Source organism: Polypterus senegalus, chromosome 11 (genome assembly GCF_016835505.1).
Source record: "Polypterus senegalus isolate Bchr_013 chromosome 11, ASM1683550v1, whole genome shotgun sequence".
Classification (NCBI taxonomy): domain Eukaryota; kingdom Metazoa; phylum Chordata; class Cladistia; order Polypteriformes; family Polypteridae; genus Polypterus; species Polypterus senegalus.
The window spans coordinates 60332364-60351122 of record NC_053164.1 but is presented as its reverse complement, the minus strand read 5'-3'; the positions used below and the strand labels follow the sequence as shown (position 1 = coordinate 60351122).

At 37.2% G+C, this 18759-nt stretch overlaps 1 protein-coding gene across 3 annotated transcripts in view; it reads left to right on the top strand.

Moving 5' to 3' along the window:
- The window catches only part of LOC120539056 (transmembrane protein 268), a 68522-nt gene that overhangs the window by 9231 nt on the left and 40532 nt on the right, over positions 1-18759 (top strand). For all 3 annotated transcript variants that reach the window (XM_039768769.1, XM_039768767.1, XM_039768768.1), the window contains exons 4-6: positions 782-865; positions 995-1101; positions 5719-5823. In XM_039768769.1, coding sequence (XP_039624703.1) covers positions 782-865; positions 995-1101; positions 5719-5823 — 296 coding nt within the window. The remainder of the gene's footprint in view (positions 1-781; positions 866-994; positions 1102-5718; positions 5824-18759) is intronic.

The window sequence follows — 18759 nt, the reverse complement described above, 5'->3', positions numbered from 1 at the left end:
AAATGGGTTTGACTAACTGTCGGGAGGTGGTCCGGTACCCCATACTCCCGGATTGCCCCCCACAGGATTCCCCGAGGGACACGGTCTAACACCTTTTCCAAGTCCACAAAACACATGTAGACTGGTTGGGCAAACTCCCATGCACCCTCCAGGACTCTGCCAAGGGTGTAGAGCTGGTCCACTGTTCTGCGACTAGGATGAAAACCACACTATTCCTCCTGAATCAGAGGTTCGACTATCTGATGGACCCTCCTCTCCAGGAGCCCGAAGAAGACTTTTCCAGGGAGGCTGAAAAATGTGATCCCCCTGTAGTTGGGACACACCCACCAGCCCCCCTTCTTAAAGACGGGGACCACCACCCTGGTCTGCCAAGTTTTTCATTTAATATACAATTTTTGTTGATTGATGTAAGATACGTTGTAAGTACATTGAGATGTAATGAGGCTCCTGCACAGAAGTGTCAAGCTTAATTTCTCTATTTTGAGATGAAAAGCTTGCCAATACAAGGACAACTCAATCAGAACTGCTGCTTTTTCACAGAAGTGTGGGGACAGTTGTAGTCTAAGCATTTAGTAAAGATACTCCATGGATTTGCCTGCCACGAGGTACACCAGGCAGATATTTCTTGGCTTTCCTAGGGGTACATAGAAACTCCTTAGAAAGAGGTGTAGAAGACCGTTCCTTTACTCAGGTATAAATGGACTGTGAGACCTATTAATGTAGTGAAGGAAGGTGGTTGTTGATGAAACAGTTTGATGTTTATGGTTTTATTTGCCTGCAGGGCCAGCCATTTCTACCCCAGATATCTCAGAGAGAGATGCAGCATCTCCAGATCTGTATAGCCCCATTGGTGACCAGCATTCAGGTAATGAAATGCGTGTTTAGCTTTATTTTTGTCTGTGGTTGAATTCAGATTTTCTCTGTTGTTTTACACTTTCATAATGATTTGTTTCATTGCTAACGTGGAAACCTAAACATTTGTATCTACTTGCAGCTGTTTATAATGGACAGGTACTTCTAACTGTTACATCAAATTCTTGCTGGCTTCCCCAGTTTGACCTGGAGTTGTGTCGAGAGCAGCTCGCTCAGAATGGGATACAGGTATGGGTTAAACTTTTTGGTATTTGTAACATGCATCATCTATTAATGTCTAAACCTGTAGATTAATATTTTATAAAATTTTCTAAATGTAAACATTTGTGTAATGTTTTTCCTCTGTTAAAGCATTTTGAAGCTACTTATTGATTAGTCAATTAATAAGATCATAGGTTTTTGTTGAGAGATTGCAGCAGTTAACTCAGTATTGTTTGTTACCAAAAATAATTTTGTTATAATCATTTCTTGCAAATATTTATTCTGTTTGTATTGCACAAGTTATTAGTAGGCTTACATGTGGAAGTTTTTTCTTTTTTGAGCGAGTTTGTTTTTTCTTTTTATCAGTACATATACTGTACAGTAATCAATCATTTTCGCAACAATGCCTTGTTAAATCAAACCCAGTTGTGCATTAAAAAACTCTTGATTGTCTTCAAATCTATAATAGTTAACACAAATATAAGTTTAAGGCTAGGATTTATACTAGTGTCTGAATGCTTCTGTTTCTTTTTTCACATTTATTCAATTTCTTATATGTTTGTTTACATTCACATATTTGAATTTTGGTTCTCTATGGATCAGAATCCATAGAAAAACTCAAACAAACACAAGAAGAATGTTCAAACTCTGCTTGGCAGTAACTGTGTCACAAATCAAACCTATGTGCCCAGAGATGTAACCTAGCAATGTTCATCACTGCTGTACCATGCTGTTTTGTTTTCTTTATTAAGCCAAGCAGTATCTTTGTAATTCATGCAGTGACTGAGAGAGAAAAAAGGAAATGAAGATACTAGGCATATTTTATTTCCAAATTATTTTGAATCGGAATAGAAGTTTTGACTGTGTTAGTGCTGCATATATTCTGATTATACAGTGTTTTACAACTAAACATGAACAGTGTTCTTCATAAATCATGTTAAGAAAGCCTTTTCTAAAAGCTTTTGAACCTGAGCTGTAAATTGCATTAAATCTGAGATAACTGGAATATGCAGACATATCTTTGTCAGTTATTATTATTGCAAAACCAGCATTACAATGATTTTTGAGCTTACCAGTTTCAGTATTTCTACAGTACCTTTACTAGAACACATGCACTTAACAATCATTAAGTGCCAACAAAGAGAAACCTGCAGTAACACATTTGTGAGTTGGTGTTCTTTGAACCTTTATGAATGTATTTGTGATAGCAGTCTAAAACTCTGATGTGTAAGTACGTATACAGTAGTTGAAGGTAAGTGGTGCCAGTTAAGGTTAAGACAGGAAGAGTGATGATTCATGTACAGTAAAAGGTGTTACTGTGTGATGAATATTCTGTTATTACTTGTTGCCTGTTTTTGTCTTTAATTAATTTGAATTTAAGCTCTAATAGCTTTTAATGGCATTTTTTGTATTGGATCATTAGAATTCTGCATTTAGTTGGATGTTGGCTATACTGTATATGCACATTTCTAATATTTTCCTTAACACCTTTTCACAAATCTCATTTTTGATGCTGTAATGTATATTAGAAGTTAATATAATATAATCCACTCTTAGTTGATGTTAATTTGTATGATTCTTATTGTTTGCCTTTGTTTTATGGCCAATGGGGTATAGAATTGCTTGACAGAACTTCTGTTCCAGCACTTAAAGAGCTCATTATCAAATCTTTAATTCTCACCCAAAAGTACATACTTATGCATTATGTATTATTTTCTTCATGGAATTTTAAACAGAGTTGGATGTTCAATTCAGAGCATGTTTAATTAGTTATTGTAAAGCTTCAGTTTAAATAACGTCTGTTGGTCAGATGTTATTGTGTATTCTTTTAACATCAAGTTAAATTTGAACCAAGTCAATGTAATGGAAATTTCAATTCTAATTAAGTACTAAATGTATTCTTATATAATGCTTGCCTTAGAGTGCATATACATGTTAACAAATAGTAACAAAAGATTATAACATCGTTACATTCTTATTATATACTGTATGTTCTTATATTTAGCAAATATTGCAGGCTTTATTAGGCTACAGTCTCATAACATTAAAATAGGGGAAAAGGAAATTGAAAAAAGATTAAGAGAAATAGTGAATGTTACAGAATATCAGTTTGGTTTTAGACCAGGAAGAGGAACCATAGATACATTATTTACATTGTTGATATTGGAGACATAAAGAGAAGGAAAGAAAGGTCAAGCATCAGCTGTTGATGACCTTGGGAAAGGCTGTGATGGGGTGCCAAGAGAAGAGATGTGGAGAGGCTTGAGAAGAAAGCAGAACACAAGACTCATTAATAATATGTGAAAGTTAGATTATATCAGGGATTTTCATTGAGCCCCTTACTGATTTTAATAATATTAAAAGAGATAAGCAAGGGAGTGAAGAAAGGGCCACTGTGGTCAGTTGTTGCAGATGATTTTGAGTTTTGTGAAGGTACAAGGTTGCAACTGGAAATTAAAGTGGAAAAATTTTCGGGGTATGGGGTGAAGATAAACAGATTACAAGTTTTATATGTGCTCTATAACTGAAATAAAGACTATGAGAATTGAATCATGAAATTAGGAGTAGATGAGTTAGAAGAAGTGGAGTCCTTTTTGTACTTATGGTCAGTAATTCAAAGTTCCTAAGTGATGGAGCCCTAAAGATGCAAACTGGGCAGAGAATCAGAGTCGGATGAAAAAGGTAGACAAGGTATATTGGAATAATCTGTGACAAAAGAACAACAGAAAAGATAAGAGGTAAAATATAGAAAATGGTAGTGAATGTAGCAATATCGTATAGTGCAGAACTTGTAAAACAACTAGAAGGAAGACTGAAAGAACTGAAGCTAAAGAAATTAAAATGCTGTGATGGAAGTGGGCAAAATGGATTAAGTATAAAATAGGTACATTTGGAGGAGGTTAAAGTTCTGGAATGGACATGAAGGTACAATGACTCCAATATGCTGGACATGTACAGAGAAAAGAGGAAAATGTGTGCTAATGTGCTAAGCAGAAAAATAGAGATGACGTTGCCAGGAGAAAGGAGAGGGAGATGAAAAACTAGATGAAAGATTGTGCTAGAGGGGGATATGCAGGGGATTTGGTGTAATATGGGAATATACACTTTTGACAAAGGAAGATAATTTTATGATTAATAATTATAGTGACCTGTATGATACAGTTCAGTAATGTAACAGTACACAACAAGATAAAGCGCACTGTGGTACACTGTGAAGCAGTGCTTCCTTGCAGCTTGTGGAGGCTTAAATTTCAACCTAGTCATGCTGTATTTGGTGTTTGGAGATCCCCCTGTGTGGGAGTGAAAAGGACATAAACCGAGAAGAACTCATTTAAACATAGGGATAACTCCAAAGAGTATATCTTTGTTGAGATTTCAAACTTTAAAATAGTACTTTTTTTTTCTTCTTTTATTTATTTTATTGCAATCCATACAAAGCAATCAAGTTTTTACAAAAAGAAAAATTGAGTTAAGAACAGATCGATCCCCACCCTTGAGAGAGAGAGAGCAAGCCAAACGGCATAAAAATTTTACAGCTTTTAAACATACCCAAATTAATAAATTCTCTATGCTTCATGAACTTATTTTAAAATATTACTGATTAGATCCTGCCATGTTTTGAAAAAAATCTATACGGATCCTCTAACTGAGTATTTGATTTTTTACAATTTCAAATAATATAACACATCGGTTTCCCACTGACTTAAAAGAGGAGAGTTTGGGTTCTTCCAGTTTATCAGAATAAGTCTGCATGCCAAAAGTGTAGTAAATGCAATCACAATTTGTTTGTCCTTCTCCACTTTAAGCCCCTCCAGAAGAACCCCAAACACAGCTGTTAATGGGTTAGGAGGGATTGTGAGTCCAAGGCTGTCTGAGAGGTAATTAAAATTTTTTGTCCAGAATAATGTTTATTTGGTGCAGGCCCAGAACATGTGACCCAGTGAGGCTGGGACTTGGTTGCAACGTTCACAGGTTGGATCATGCCCTGGAAACATTTTGAAGAGTTTTAGTCGAGACAGACGTGGTCGATAAATAATTTTAAGTTGTATAATTATATGCTTTGCGCATATGGAACTCGAGTGAATTCTCTGCATTGCTACTTTCCACTCCTTTTCTGATATATTAATTGAGAGATCGTTTTCCCAGTGTCCTCTTGGGTCTTTAAAAGGGAGGGATTGTAAAATGATTTTATATATTGTAGAGATGGAGTTTAAGTCCTTGAGATTGAGCAATATTTTTTCCAGCATGGATGAGGGTGCAAGATGAGGAAAATCTGGAAGGTTCTGTTTAAAAAAAGTTCCTGATTTGAAGATAGTGAAAGAAATGTGTAGCTGGAATGTTAAATTTGGAATGTAATTGTTCATAGGAAGCAAAGACGTTGTCTATATAAAGATCTCTAAGCAAGTTAATTCCAAATTTTTTCCAGATATTAAAAACTGCATATGTTTGTGGTTGAAAGAGGTGGTTCTCTTGCAGAGGTGCCACAGATAGAAGCTTCTCCGTCTTAAAATGCTTTCTACATTGGTTCCAGATTCTAAATGAGTGGAGCACAATTGGGTTATACAATTCCATATTTGGAATAATTTATTAACATTTTATTTTCTATGTTTTGCTCTATGGTGTAATATTGTCTGTGTATTTCAGATTCCAGCCGTGAACCTTAATCCTCTTCGGAGCTTTCTGGAGCATCCTCAAGTCAAGAGATACCTGGTGTTTACCTCGGGATATTTTCAGCTCTTTCTTGCACCAGTAAGCCAATCCTTCACTGCTTTTTCTCTTGCAAGGAATACATAGGAATTTATATCTTGGCTTTAAAAATTGGTATGTTTTAATACTGTGGGATAAGAGGCATGTATCAAATCCAAGTCACATAAATTAGTTATATAGCCGATGTGTTATGTACCATTTCAAGCAATCGATCATTTATTTTATCCTTCGCATATACTGTGATTATTGCATCCAGTTTCAGTGTTAACCGGCATATTCTATGATCATTTCATCATGTACATGAAAGAGATGGGAGCCATTAACATCCTTTCACAATGGTGTAATATAAGTATGAGTCCTAGATAAAAAAAAAAATCCACAAATTGCTTTGCTTGTTTTACATTGTTTCTATTCTTCAGTGTTGACAATGTCATAATAGTGAATCCATCATCCTTTTTAACATTTTTACACACCTTAGAAGTGGATTTGTATTTTTCTTTTAAAAACCCAGAACTTGTACTTTGTTTCTTTCATTAGCACAGTTTATTTCTGCCATATATACAATTGTTGTATAGATATTTGTTTATTGTATGCCTTTAGCATCTCTAAACATTCATAAGTAATTTGCAATTTAGATTTTATCAAATCCTTGCTTCAGAATTTTGAATGAAATGGCATGCATATACATATGAATGTATGCAATCCTATTGAGCAGAAGTACATTCACATATGATGGTACATATTTCATGCATACAAGGACAATTTGCTTTCTGAAAATCTTTCAGAAGATTTATGGAGCCTATGTCTTTAGGGTGAGGCACAAAAAATATCTGTACAAAATAAACTAAAGTGACTTTTTAAATGTGCACTTTGGCCTTATGTTGGATTATGTGGATTTAAGAATGTACGTGTATATGATACACATAGGTTTTTGTTTCTGAATCTCTGCTTGTCAGTATAAGAGAACACACATGTGCAGTGCCAGTTGTTATAGGCATATGGTTGAAATAATCTTCCATAGTAATGGGGATTGTTGGAAGAGAGGTGAAAAGAGAGAATGCAGGCAAAGTGGAATGAGTGGAGAAGAGTGTCAGGAGTGATTTGTGACAGACGAGTACCAGCAAGAGTGAAAGGGAAGGTCTACAGGATGGTAGTGAGACCAACAATGTTATATGTGTTGGAGACGGTGGCACTGACCATAAAGCAGGAGACAGAGCTGGAGGTAGCAGAGTTAAAGATGCTAAGATTTGCACGGGATGTGATGAGGATGGATAGGATAAGAAATCAGCTCAAGTTGGATGGTTGGGAGACAAAGTCAGAGTGGCGAGATTGCGTTGGTTTGGACATGTGCAGAGGAGAGATGCTGAGTATATTGGGAGAAGGATGGTAAGGATAGAGCTGCCAGGCAAGAGAAAAAGAGGAAGACCTAAGCGAAGGTTTCTGGATGTGGTGAGAAAGGACATGCAGGTGATGGGTGTAACAGAACAAGATGCAGAGGACAAAGATATGGAAGAAGATGATCCACTGTGGCAACCCCTAAAAGGAGCAGCCGAAAGAAGAAGAAGTAAATAAAGAGGAAAAAGTTCAGCTTCAGAGAAATAAAAGTGGTATGTTTTCAACCCAGAAAGGCTAGCAAGTTATCAAATTGGGTTTTCAATTTGCCATCAGGTGGTCATTTGTAGAACCTATAGAGTCATATTTGTGTGATTACTGTGATTTTAAGGTCTGGAATTCACTTGTGGTTGGATTCAGAGATCTATAGTCATTAGACTTTTTAAATCAAAACATAAGGTGTTTGTTTATCCCAGTAATAGTATTTCTACTGCTCTTTTGTATAACTATTATCTTACATTATTTCTTTGGTCTTTTATCACTTTTAAAAGTTGCTGATTGCATTATTTATTTTTGCATTTTTGGATAGTGTATTGTGCTTTATACACTTTGTTTGTAACTGGATACTGAAGTAAAATTTTGAATTCTTGCACCCAGACCCTGCAATAACACCTAGTATCTATAGTATTGCCAGTTTGATTTCATCCCTTGTTATAACACTTCTAGAAATTTTGCTTCATAACATTTTAAAGGAGAATTACCTACAATTTTGTAGCCTGTGGAAGCATACTAAAGAAAGACATGAAATGTTTTGTTTTATCAAAGTTAAAACACTTGAATTGTAAAGCTGCTGTTTAATGATTAAAATTTTTTATAGAAAATTAACTGCATATTAATCACACATTTATTTTGTTTCCTTCAAGCATATTCATAATTTGAGCTTGTTTATTGAAACGTTTTGTGTAGCAGAAACAACTCCCAATGACCATGAAACACCTCCCCATCCCCCAGGGATTGCTATTATTTAAGGGAAAACCAATACATATTGTTTGAACTGCTACATTGCAAGGCAACATACCGAAAGCACTAACAATTACACAAACAATTAAATTTAAATAAACTGAAACATAAAATCCTAGTCCAGCTTTTGTACATGATCAGCACTGTTATTGTTCAGCTTGTGTTTAACTGCATGTGATACATACGAGTCAACTCTGAAGCCATTACCTGGAGAGGAGAAGACATTCATTACTTCAAAAATATGTCTAGATGAGGCTTTTAAATAGCAAAGAACAGACTGAAAAAAAATTCCAAATATGTATCTGATATGGTTATTTATTTAGATGTTTTAAATTGCACATTATCCTAGAACAGGGGTGGGCAGATTCAGTTCTGGAGGGCTGCAGTTTATAATAAGTTTATAATATTGACTATATTAGGTAACATACAATTAATTAAACAGCAACAAAACAACAACATACCATGTCTGTGTTGTGGGAAGTATGAGTGAGGTATAACAAATCGCGTGACTCCTCTCTGTGTCATCTTCTCTTTAACTGCTTGGACATGTGTAGCACCTGCACTGGGCTGTTTCAGATCAGATATCCTTCAATGGGTGACTGAAAAATCTCCAAGGTTACCCTATTCATTGGCAGGGACAGGGCTGACCCACTGAGATTCTGTCTTGCACTCAGACCAATACCTTGACAGCCTCTTGCATCTTATGAGTGATCTTGCATTTGCAAACATGACTCTATGTAGCATCTTGTTCTGGATATTCAGCCATACTGCCCGATGTGACTTTTTTTTTAAACTGTCAATATTTTAAGGCTGCATAAAGGCAAGAAGTGCTTGTCTGCTTGCAACATTAATGCAACACGAAAATGAAACTCATTCACTCTGCTTGTATAACTGGTTTAAATTTGTAATTTTTGTAATGAAAACCATTAATCATTACAGACAACAGTACATGAAATTAGGTTTTAGTGGTATATTTGTCTATGGTGAAGTGGATTTGTATCAGTTTAAAGAAGTGTATTTTTGGTATGGTTTGGTGGTGTGCAATCCTGCCTTGTTCCAGTTATTACCACCAGCTTCATTTATGAAAATCAGCATGGGAAATAACGTTAATCTTACAGCTCTTTTGAAACTTCTTGGTAATGCATGCTGTTTTCAGCAGCAATTTGTTCTCGTAAAAGGAACAATGAAATCTTTTTTTTAGAAAAAGTGCATTTCCTTTTGGGAACACACTCTTTTTTGCATGCTTATATTGTAATAAAAGATGATTTGGTGTGCAAAGAAAAGCAATACTCTCCATTTTTCACATCTTGTCATATAACTGTTTCTGTGCTTTTTTGTGCTCTTACTTTCTAAATTGGATAGTTTGATTGGAACAAATTTACACAACATACTGTCATATTGCCAGAAAACCCCTATAAGTTTTAGTTTCAGATCTAGTTAAGACCACATGTTTTTCTCAAATGCTCATATTTCCTCCTACATCCCAAACATGTGATGGTTAAGTTGAATGATGAGTTTAAACTGGCCAGATATGAGTAAGTAGAAGAGAGAGCAATTGTTCTCTTTAGTGGATTGATGTTCTGCCCAGACTTGATTCCTGCTTTACCTTTCGTTATTACCAAGATGCAAGATGAGATGCTCTGGCATAAACATAGTGTCTGAATAGTTGGTGCTGTACATCATTTAAACTGTATCCTACAAGGGGCAGGGCCAGCAATTTCTTTAGCTGCAAGGCATAACTGCTTATCCATAGTCTTTACTTTCTCTATTCTAGCTTTTCAGCAGTTTTTTATAAAAATAAAGTAAACGTAATGCACTGTTTTTAACTACTTGCAACAATCTATATATATATATATATAATTCACTAAGGGCACGCAAGACAATGAGCGCAAGCAAGACAGAGCCACGCCAACCAACTCACAGAGCCCCGCCCGCCAACTCTAAGACCGTGAGATACGCTCGACAGAGCCCCACCCGCTAACTAACTAAGAACAAGCAAGACAGAGAGCGCACGCAGACAGAGAGTCACGCCTGCCAACTCTAATTAAGGGCAAGCAAGACAGAGAGCCACGCCCACCAACTCTAAGACCATAGGATACGCACGACCGAGCCCCACCCACCATCTCTAATCCTACATCCGCATCCACTGTTGCTCTCGATCAAACAGCAATAATTAGCAAACAAAGATAACTGACAGTAACAGTGCAAAATTCACAATTGGTATGCCAGTTTGAAAAGACAAGTTTTGAGGGTAGTTTTAAAATGTGTTATTGAATCAAGCTGATGTATATGAGAGAGAAGAGAATTTCCAAGTTGAGGAGCACTATGAGAGACGCTCGAGCTCCCATAGCACAGAGTTTGATGTGTGGTACAGAAAGTACAGCTGCAGATGAGAATCTGAGTGAGCGATAGGTGTGTCAGTCTGTAGGAGATCAGTGAGGTTGTGGAGAGATTTAAATGTTGAGACGTATTTAGTATTGTATTCTGTAGTTAACAGCTGTGAAGTTTAGAAACAATAGGTGTAGTATGTTCAGTGGATTTAGAACATCAGGTTATTATCCTGGCAGCAGAATTTTGAATAAATTGTAAGAGATGAATATGTTTTTGTGGGATGACAGATAGAATACCATTACAATAATCTATATGTGAGGTGACTCGGGCATAAACCAATACTTTAGTACTGTGTTCCGTTAGAACAGGACGAAGTCTAGAAATGTTTCGGAGATGGAAGAAAGCAGTCCGATAAATGTTACTTATACGGGAGGAACTATTTAATAATTGCCATTATTAGTGTATAAATGGATATAAATAATTGCATGTAAACGATTCGCCAAAATCTGTTGTATGTAAACGATACTGTTTAAAACATTATTGTTTTTTCATCAGAAAACCCGGTTTCCATGTCTACCTGTATTAGTTTTAATGGCATTTTTACCACTTGCAATAGGGCAGACGTGCTGACTTATCGTGTCAACTGGGCAACACAGTGAATGCAGTGTCTATCTATATATGTCTATGTTTTCCATAGCCTGCTACAGGAAGGTACTCTCTCGACAATTGGCATTGGTTTCATTCCTTGCTATTTTCGCTATACTGCGACGGTGGTTTCCTAAGCCTTTGTTATCCTAAATTCCTTTCTCACCATTTTCCGTTCCTATTCTTACACTGCCGTATGCTATGGTGGGCTTCGGCTAGTATAAGATATTTAGTTACTTTTTTTGTAAATAATAAGTAATCTAACTAAATAACTTTTACATGTAACGTTCCCCACACTGCTCAGGAGATGCATGCTCCATGCTTGTTTTCAGATTCACGATGGCTGTTGATGATTTTTAATCTTTTTTTAAAGTATAAGTGGACTTGCACAATTAAAGTTAGGTTTTTAAAAAACCCGGATTCTGACATAAGTAGGTTACTCACCTTATCCCAGTTTTGGTTGTGCAACTAAACACACTCAGTGTTTTACTCTTAAGAGTGCAGTTTAGTATTTTATTCAATACAAGTGCTTTTTGGTGTTTTCCCTGAAATAACGTTTTACTTACCCCTATATTCCAAAAATTGTTTGGAAGGCAAAATTGACAGAGTAGCAATCCTGGGCTTCACCTGAAAGCCCTTGAAGTGGTTATGGGAAAGTAGCCACAAGGTCATTGTCCCAGCAGTGGGGAAAGTGGCAAATTAAAATTCACCATGCACAGGTGTCATATCTCATTTTTGAGATTTTTAAGGTAGTAGATTGGACTAGGGATTTTGTGGGACCCAACAATACCATGCTCATCTAGTGTGTGTTTCATGATATGATATTTTTAGTTTTTTTTTATATTTTAAAATGGCTTATATTGCCATTCAGTCCTGTCATATAGTTGAGTGAAGCATTTCCCTTTTTATTTGACTGATGTTAAAAATGTGGGCATGGATTTTACACATCTTAGTAGTATCCACAGTAAGAATGAGAATACTCAATTGTGGTACATAGACAAAACACTGATGTGTGTGTTATGTTGAGCGCTAGGTGAGACCTTGTGAGAAGAGCTTTTATTGTTATGCTTCATATATTCATATACCTATGTTTTATATGACACAAAACAAGCCATCACTTTAAAAATCCTGAAATTTCTGACCTGTGTAGATAGTTTCTGAATAACTGATAGTAACTGAAAGTTCAAAATGTGCTTTAAGCTTACATTGTCCTATACTCCTATGCACTCAGTAGTTAAGGGAAAAGAATTTGCACTGTAGCAAGTGTGATTTAAACCGAACTACATGATCACAGTTAAATGAGCAACAAGTCAAGTATTGTATTTGCTCTGTGGTTATGAAAATATGTCTGCAAATTATTTCAGAATGCTGTACATTATTAATGATTATAGATTAAACACAGACGAATAGGTCAACAGGAGTGGCATAGTGGTGACTACAGTAGGAGTCGCTACTGTAAATGTGCTAGCCAGTACAGTCAGGAAAACCAGCAAAGAGTTTAGCTATGGGCCAGTACACTGTTCTTGGAAAAAGTTTATATGCTATGAAAATGAAGGAGAAAACTGCCAGATGGGTCTGAGAGCAAGGCATAGGGTGAATAAGGAAGCAAGTATGAAGTCATGTGGTGAAAGCCACAAAGGGAACCTATAATATGGGAGCCAACAAACCATATGGGGAGCAATCTGACCAACAACAAGGGCTAAAATTGATTGTATTAATGTAACAACAATGGATCAAGATTGAGATGGCAGAGATGAATTGACATATAGAAATCTGGAGAAGTATGGTGTGGACATATGTGTAAGTGAAACAAAATGGAAAAGATCTGGTAAATATAAAGTTGGAAGATACATGGTGCATTACTCAGTTGTGAAGGGTGAAGACAAGGTATATGGAGGAGTAATAATAATAATAATTATTTCCATTTATATTGCGCTTTTCTCACTACTCAAAGCACTCAGCAGTTGCAGGTTAAGGGCCTTGCTCAAGGGCCTAACAGAGCAGAGTCCCTTTTGGCATTTACAGGATTCGAACCAGCAACCTTCCGAACAGTTGCTTAATATTGTGGTAACCAATAGATGAACAGATTATGTGGTTGAAATGTGGTGCCAAGAATGTATCTGTAACTTTTGTTACCTGCTATGAATCAACCAAAGTAGCAGATGATCAATCCAAGGAAGCAATCTATTGAGTTTCGAATCAGGTCATTAAGAATATACTGAAAAGAGACATGGTTATAATAATGGAAGACTTTAATGCAAGAATTGGTGTGGATTCTAAAACCTGGAAGGATGTAATTGGAAAATGTGGAATTAATGGAGAGGAAAGAAATGATAGCCGCGTTAGACTCCTAGAATTACGCGCAGCACATCAAATGAGCATAACTTGTATGTTTTTCAAACATACTACAGTAATCCCTCCTCGATCGCGGGGGTTGCGTTCCAGACCCCCCCGCGATAGGTGAAAATCCGCGAAGTAGAAACCATATGTTTGTGTAGTAATTTTTATATATTTTAAGCCCTTATAAACTCTCCCACACTGTTAACATTATTAGAGCCCTCTAGACATGAAATAACACCCTTTAGTCAAACGTTTAAACTGTGCTTCATTACAAGACAGAGATGGCAGTTCTTTCTCACAATTAAAAGAATGCAAACATATCTTATCTTCAAAGGAGCACCGTGAAGAGCAGATAATGTCAGAGAGCGCTCGCTAAGAAAAGCAAACAATCAAAAAATCAATACCTGCTTTTAAGTATACAGAAGCACCGCGTGATAAAGCGGCATTTTGTAGAGGAGCGTCCTATCTTCTAGGCAAACAGCCACTGTGTAAACAGCCCCCTCTGCTCACACCCCCTCCGTCAGGCAGAGAGAATGAGAGACAGAGAGAAGCAAACAAGCGCCACGCGGGAAGCATATCTTATAGCATTGAGGAGTTTTAGTTAATATGTAATACATGCTCTGATTGGGTAGCTTCTAAGCCATCCGCCAATAGCGTCCCTTGTATGAAATCAACTGGGCAATCAAACTGAGGAAGCATGTAACCTAAATTAAAAGACCCATTGTCCGCAGAAAGCGGCGAATCAGCAAAAATCCGTGATATATATTTAGATGTGCTTACATTTAAAATCCGCGATAGAGTGAAACCGCGAAAGTCAAAGCGCGATATAGCGAGGGATTACTGTACGTACATTAATACACTCACTACAGCAGAAACACACAAGGTACAAAGAGTCAGATAGATCACATCTTTATTAACCGAAGATGGGGAACATCAGTTGAAGACACGAGAGTGTTTCTGGCAGCAGAGTTTGGTAATACAGACCATAGGCTGTTCCATAAACAGCAAGGAATTGATAAAGAAGATGGTCAAACTGCTAATTGCTCATAATCAATATATATCTAGAATATATAAGAGTCAACAAGGAATGCATTAGAGCCACAAGGAAAGCAAAAGCTGATTTTAGGAAATGTTGAGGTGTTGAATTAGAGATATAAGTGAAAAGAAACAATACCAGAGCAAACATTAAAGGAGCTATCGGAGAATTTAACATACTAAGATGACTGTGTAAAACACACTGATGGTTCAGAAATAAAAGATGAGACTGAGTTAAATGAAAGATGGTGGGAGTATTTGGAAAATGATGAAAAAGCTTTGTGCAAAGTTGATGTACAACAGGATATAGAACCAGAGGAGCAGCATCCAACAGAAAAGGAGATATCAGAGGCCATCAGATCCCTGAAAAACAACAAGGCAGCAGGAATACATGGTGTTCATGTAGAAATGGTAAAGGCTAGTGGTACAGTAATGGTATAATACCTTCATCAATTTTTCATCAAGATATGGAAAGAAGAAAGGGTCCCAGATGACTGGGTTAAAGCTATTGTGGTTCCATTGTTCACGAAAGGAAACAGAAGCATTTGTGATAACTAACGAGGGATAAGTTTAAGTGTTGTCGATAAATTGTTCGCACTTGTGATATTAAACAGACTAGTCTCATTAGCTTATAGTAAATAGTCTGAAATTCAAGCAGGTTTCCACAAGAACAGAAGGTGTGTTGAACAAATCTTCCACATGAGACGTCTAATGGAACAGACAAAAAGAAAACGGGTGCAAGTACACATGTGCCTTTTGATTTAAAAGCAGCATATGCTACAGTAAAAAGGATTGGACTCTTGAAGGTCCTCATGAGCTATTGTGTATCAACAAAAATGTGAAACCTCATCAAGTCTCTTTATGAAAGTACATCAGCTGCTGTTCGAGTAAGAGGTGGATTATCAAAATGGTTTAAAGTTCATACTGGATTAAGGCAAGGATGTTTGTTGCCTCCAGCTTTGTTCAACTTTTACATTGATTGTGTTTTCAAAACAGCATTACAAGACATGACTCTTGGAATTAAAATTGCCTACTCAATGCCTGATAGAAGAATTCATATGGGCACAAAGGCCGAAGGTGTACAACGACTGCTTGCTCTTTTGTATGCTGATGATTTGAAATTGATCCATGAAAATGAAGAAGCATTGAACCAATGCATGACAAGATTAGAAGAATCCACACAAGAGTGGGGCTTAACCATAAGTATTAAAAAAACAAAGAAACTATCAGAATGTAAGCATGGCTTCAACAGATGGTGAAGAACTAGAATGAGATAAAAGGGCTGAGAGGCTGTCAAAGTTTGTGTGTTTGGAAAGTCTACTTACAGAAGATGGGAAGTGCATACTGTAAAAGAAATCAATTGTCGGATTGGACTAGGTGATGTTTGGTTTCAACTACAGAAATCTGTCTGGATTCATCCAAGTATAAGTTTAAAAACCAAAATTTTGCATCTGTTCACGACCACATGCTCTGGTGGCGAACAAAAACACTGGCGGCCAGTTTCCCTACGCGCGTTCGTACGCACCAGTGATCTCCCATTCTCTGTTTCCCATTTTCTTTTGTTTGCATATACAGGGCCTAACAAAGCAGCTGAGCTGATGTTGCAAAATGAGTTACAATGTTAACCAAGTAGAGGCCTCAAGTGCTGGAAGAGGTGGAAAAACTATTGCTAGTGTGGTTGAACGAGAAGCAACTTGCAAGGGATAGCATAAGCGAGGTGATGATATGCGAGAAAGCCAGGAAGATTCATGGCGATTTGCTGAAAAAAAATCCTCCGAGTGGCAAAGGTGAGGAATTTAAAGCCAGTAGAGGATGGTTTGAAACGTTTCGCAAGAGAAGTGGCATTTAATTTTTTTCCCCTTGCTTAAAACTCATAAAAAAAATGTTGACAGCAAGCGGTTCGTAAGGGTCTAGCACAAACTCTTGCAATGTTAATTTTCTCTGTTGTTCAAGGTTTTCTCTGTGTTATTCAATGTTTTTTTTCATTTAGTTTACTATTACACTGTGCATTCTATGGCATAATTAACTATTTTTGTACCTAAAATATATATATATACAGTAATCCCTTGCTATATCACGCTTCGACTTTCGCGGCTTCACTCCATTGCGGATTTTAAATGTAAGCATATCTAAATATATATCACAGATTTTTCGCTGGTTCGCGGATTTCTGCGGACAGTGGGTCTTTTAATTTATGGTACATGCTTCCTCAGTTTGTTTGCCCAGTTGATTTCATACAAGGGACGCTATTGGCGGATGACTTAGAAGCTACCCAATCAGAGCATGTATTACATATTAACTAAAACTCCTCAATGCTATAAGATATGCTTCCCGCGCGGTGCATGATTGTTTGCTTTTCTCGTTCTCTCTCACGCTCTCTGACATTCTCTGCGCCTGACGGAGGGGGTGTGAGCAGAGGGGCTGTTTGCACAGAGGCTGTTTGCCTAGAGGATACGAACGCTCCTCTACAAAATGCTGATTTATCGCGGGGCATCGGCATGCTTAAAAGCATGTATTGATTTTTTGATTGTTTGCTTTTCTTAGCGAGCGCTCTTTCTCTGACATTCTCTGCTCCTGACGGCACTCCTTTGAAGAGAAGATATGTTTGCATTCTTTTAATTGTGAGAAAGAACTGCCATCTCTGTCTTGGCATGGAGCACAGTTTAAACTTTTGACTAAAGGGTGTCATTTCATGTCTAGAGGGCTCTAATAATGTTAACAGTGTGGGAGAGTTTATAAGGGCTTAAAATATATAAAAATAACCATACAAACAGATGGTTTCTACTTCGCGGATTTATATCATTATAAAGGTTTGGGGTAGCCACCCGTATATTGTTTTTCCCAGCTGCAAATGGGTTTTCTTATCAAAGAAACGATGTACATCTCACAGGGTCCAAAACAGAACTGACTATAGTAGCCCAAGATGGAGGCTTTAAAGGTCTTTAGAGGAAGTGACGTCAAAGGGGCCGGCTTCGGAAGTGATGTCATCAAAGGGGCCGGCTTCGGAAGTGATGTCATCAAAGGGGCGGCCGGAAGTGACATCTTCAGAGGCGCCGGAACCTTGCAGGATTTCCCGGGAAAGGTCTGTAGGGAACTGAGAAAGACAGTCAGTGCACTCTGCCGCACCCTGGTCGGATGTTTTATTACAATTACTCGAGCACTTTAGCTGCCTCCTACTCGCACGTGTGTGACAATATATATATATACTTACATACAGTTTGTATGGTCTGGAACGGATTAATAGTATTTACGTACAATCTTATGGGGGAAATTACTTTCGGGTTTTGGAATGAACTATGGTCATGACCAGAGGTACCACTGTATTAATAAATCATTCAAACATTCACAGTGTAGGTTGGAAAAGGTTTGTGACCCTTGGAGTCAGTAGTTGGCAAACAGGAGTCAAATAAGTGAAATGTGATTGGAGGTGTGAGTTAGAGCACCACTGACCAATAGAAAAGACTCTAAAAAGTTTACCTTTGATATTCACAGGAAGTGTCTGCTGACTTAAAGCAAGCCTTGCAAAAGAGAGTTCTCAGATCTGTGATGAAAAATTGTTGAATTACATAAAGTTGAAAAGGGTTAAAAATTGATGTAAAAGATTTCAGGTATTTATTAGTTCACATTTAGACAAATTTTGTATAAATGGAGATAATTTAGTACTTTGGTTACTTAATCTAGAAGTGGGCATTCAGCCAAAATGACATGAGCACAACCCAGAATGCTCAAAGAACCCCTAGAGTAAGAACCCCTAAGCCAAAGGTTTAATAGGTTCACTGGAACAGGTTAATATCTCTGGTCATGAGTCTACTATAAGCAAAATACTGACCATACATGGTGTCTATGTCAGGACATCAAGAAGGAAGCTCCTGCTCTTCAAAAAAAAAAAAAACATCACTGCATGCCCGAAGTTGGTCAAAAAAACCTTGATACTCCACAGCGCTATTGTGAAAATGTTTTGGGGACTAATGAAACTAAAGTTAAATTATTAAGGACGAGTATGTGGCCGTACATATGGGATGAGAACATTATCCCAATGATGAAGTATGGTGGAGGGAGCATCATGATTTGAGGCTGCTTTGCCGTCACTGTGCCTGGACTGCTTGGCCTCATTAAGAGGCAATTTAATTTAAAAAAATATCGAGTATCCTATAGGATGGTCTCAGAGTGACAGTCTTCGATGTGATGCTCAATAGAAGTTAGGTGATGCAGCACAGCAATGACACTAAACATCAAAAGAAATTTACTGCAAAGTGGCTTCAACTATACAAAATC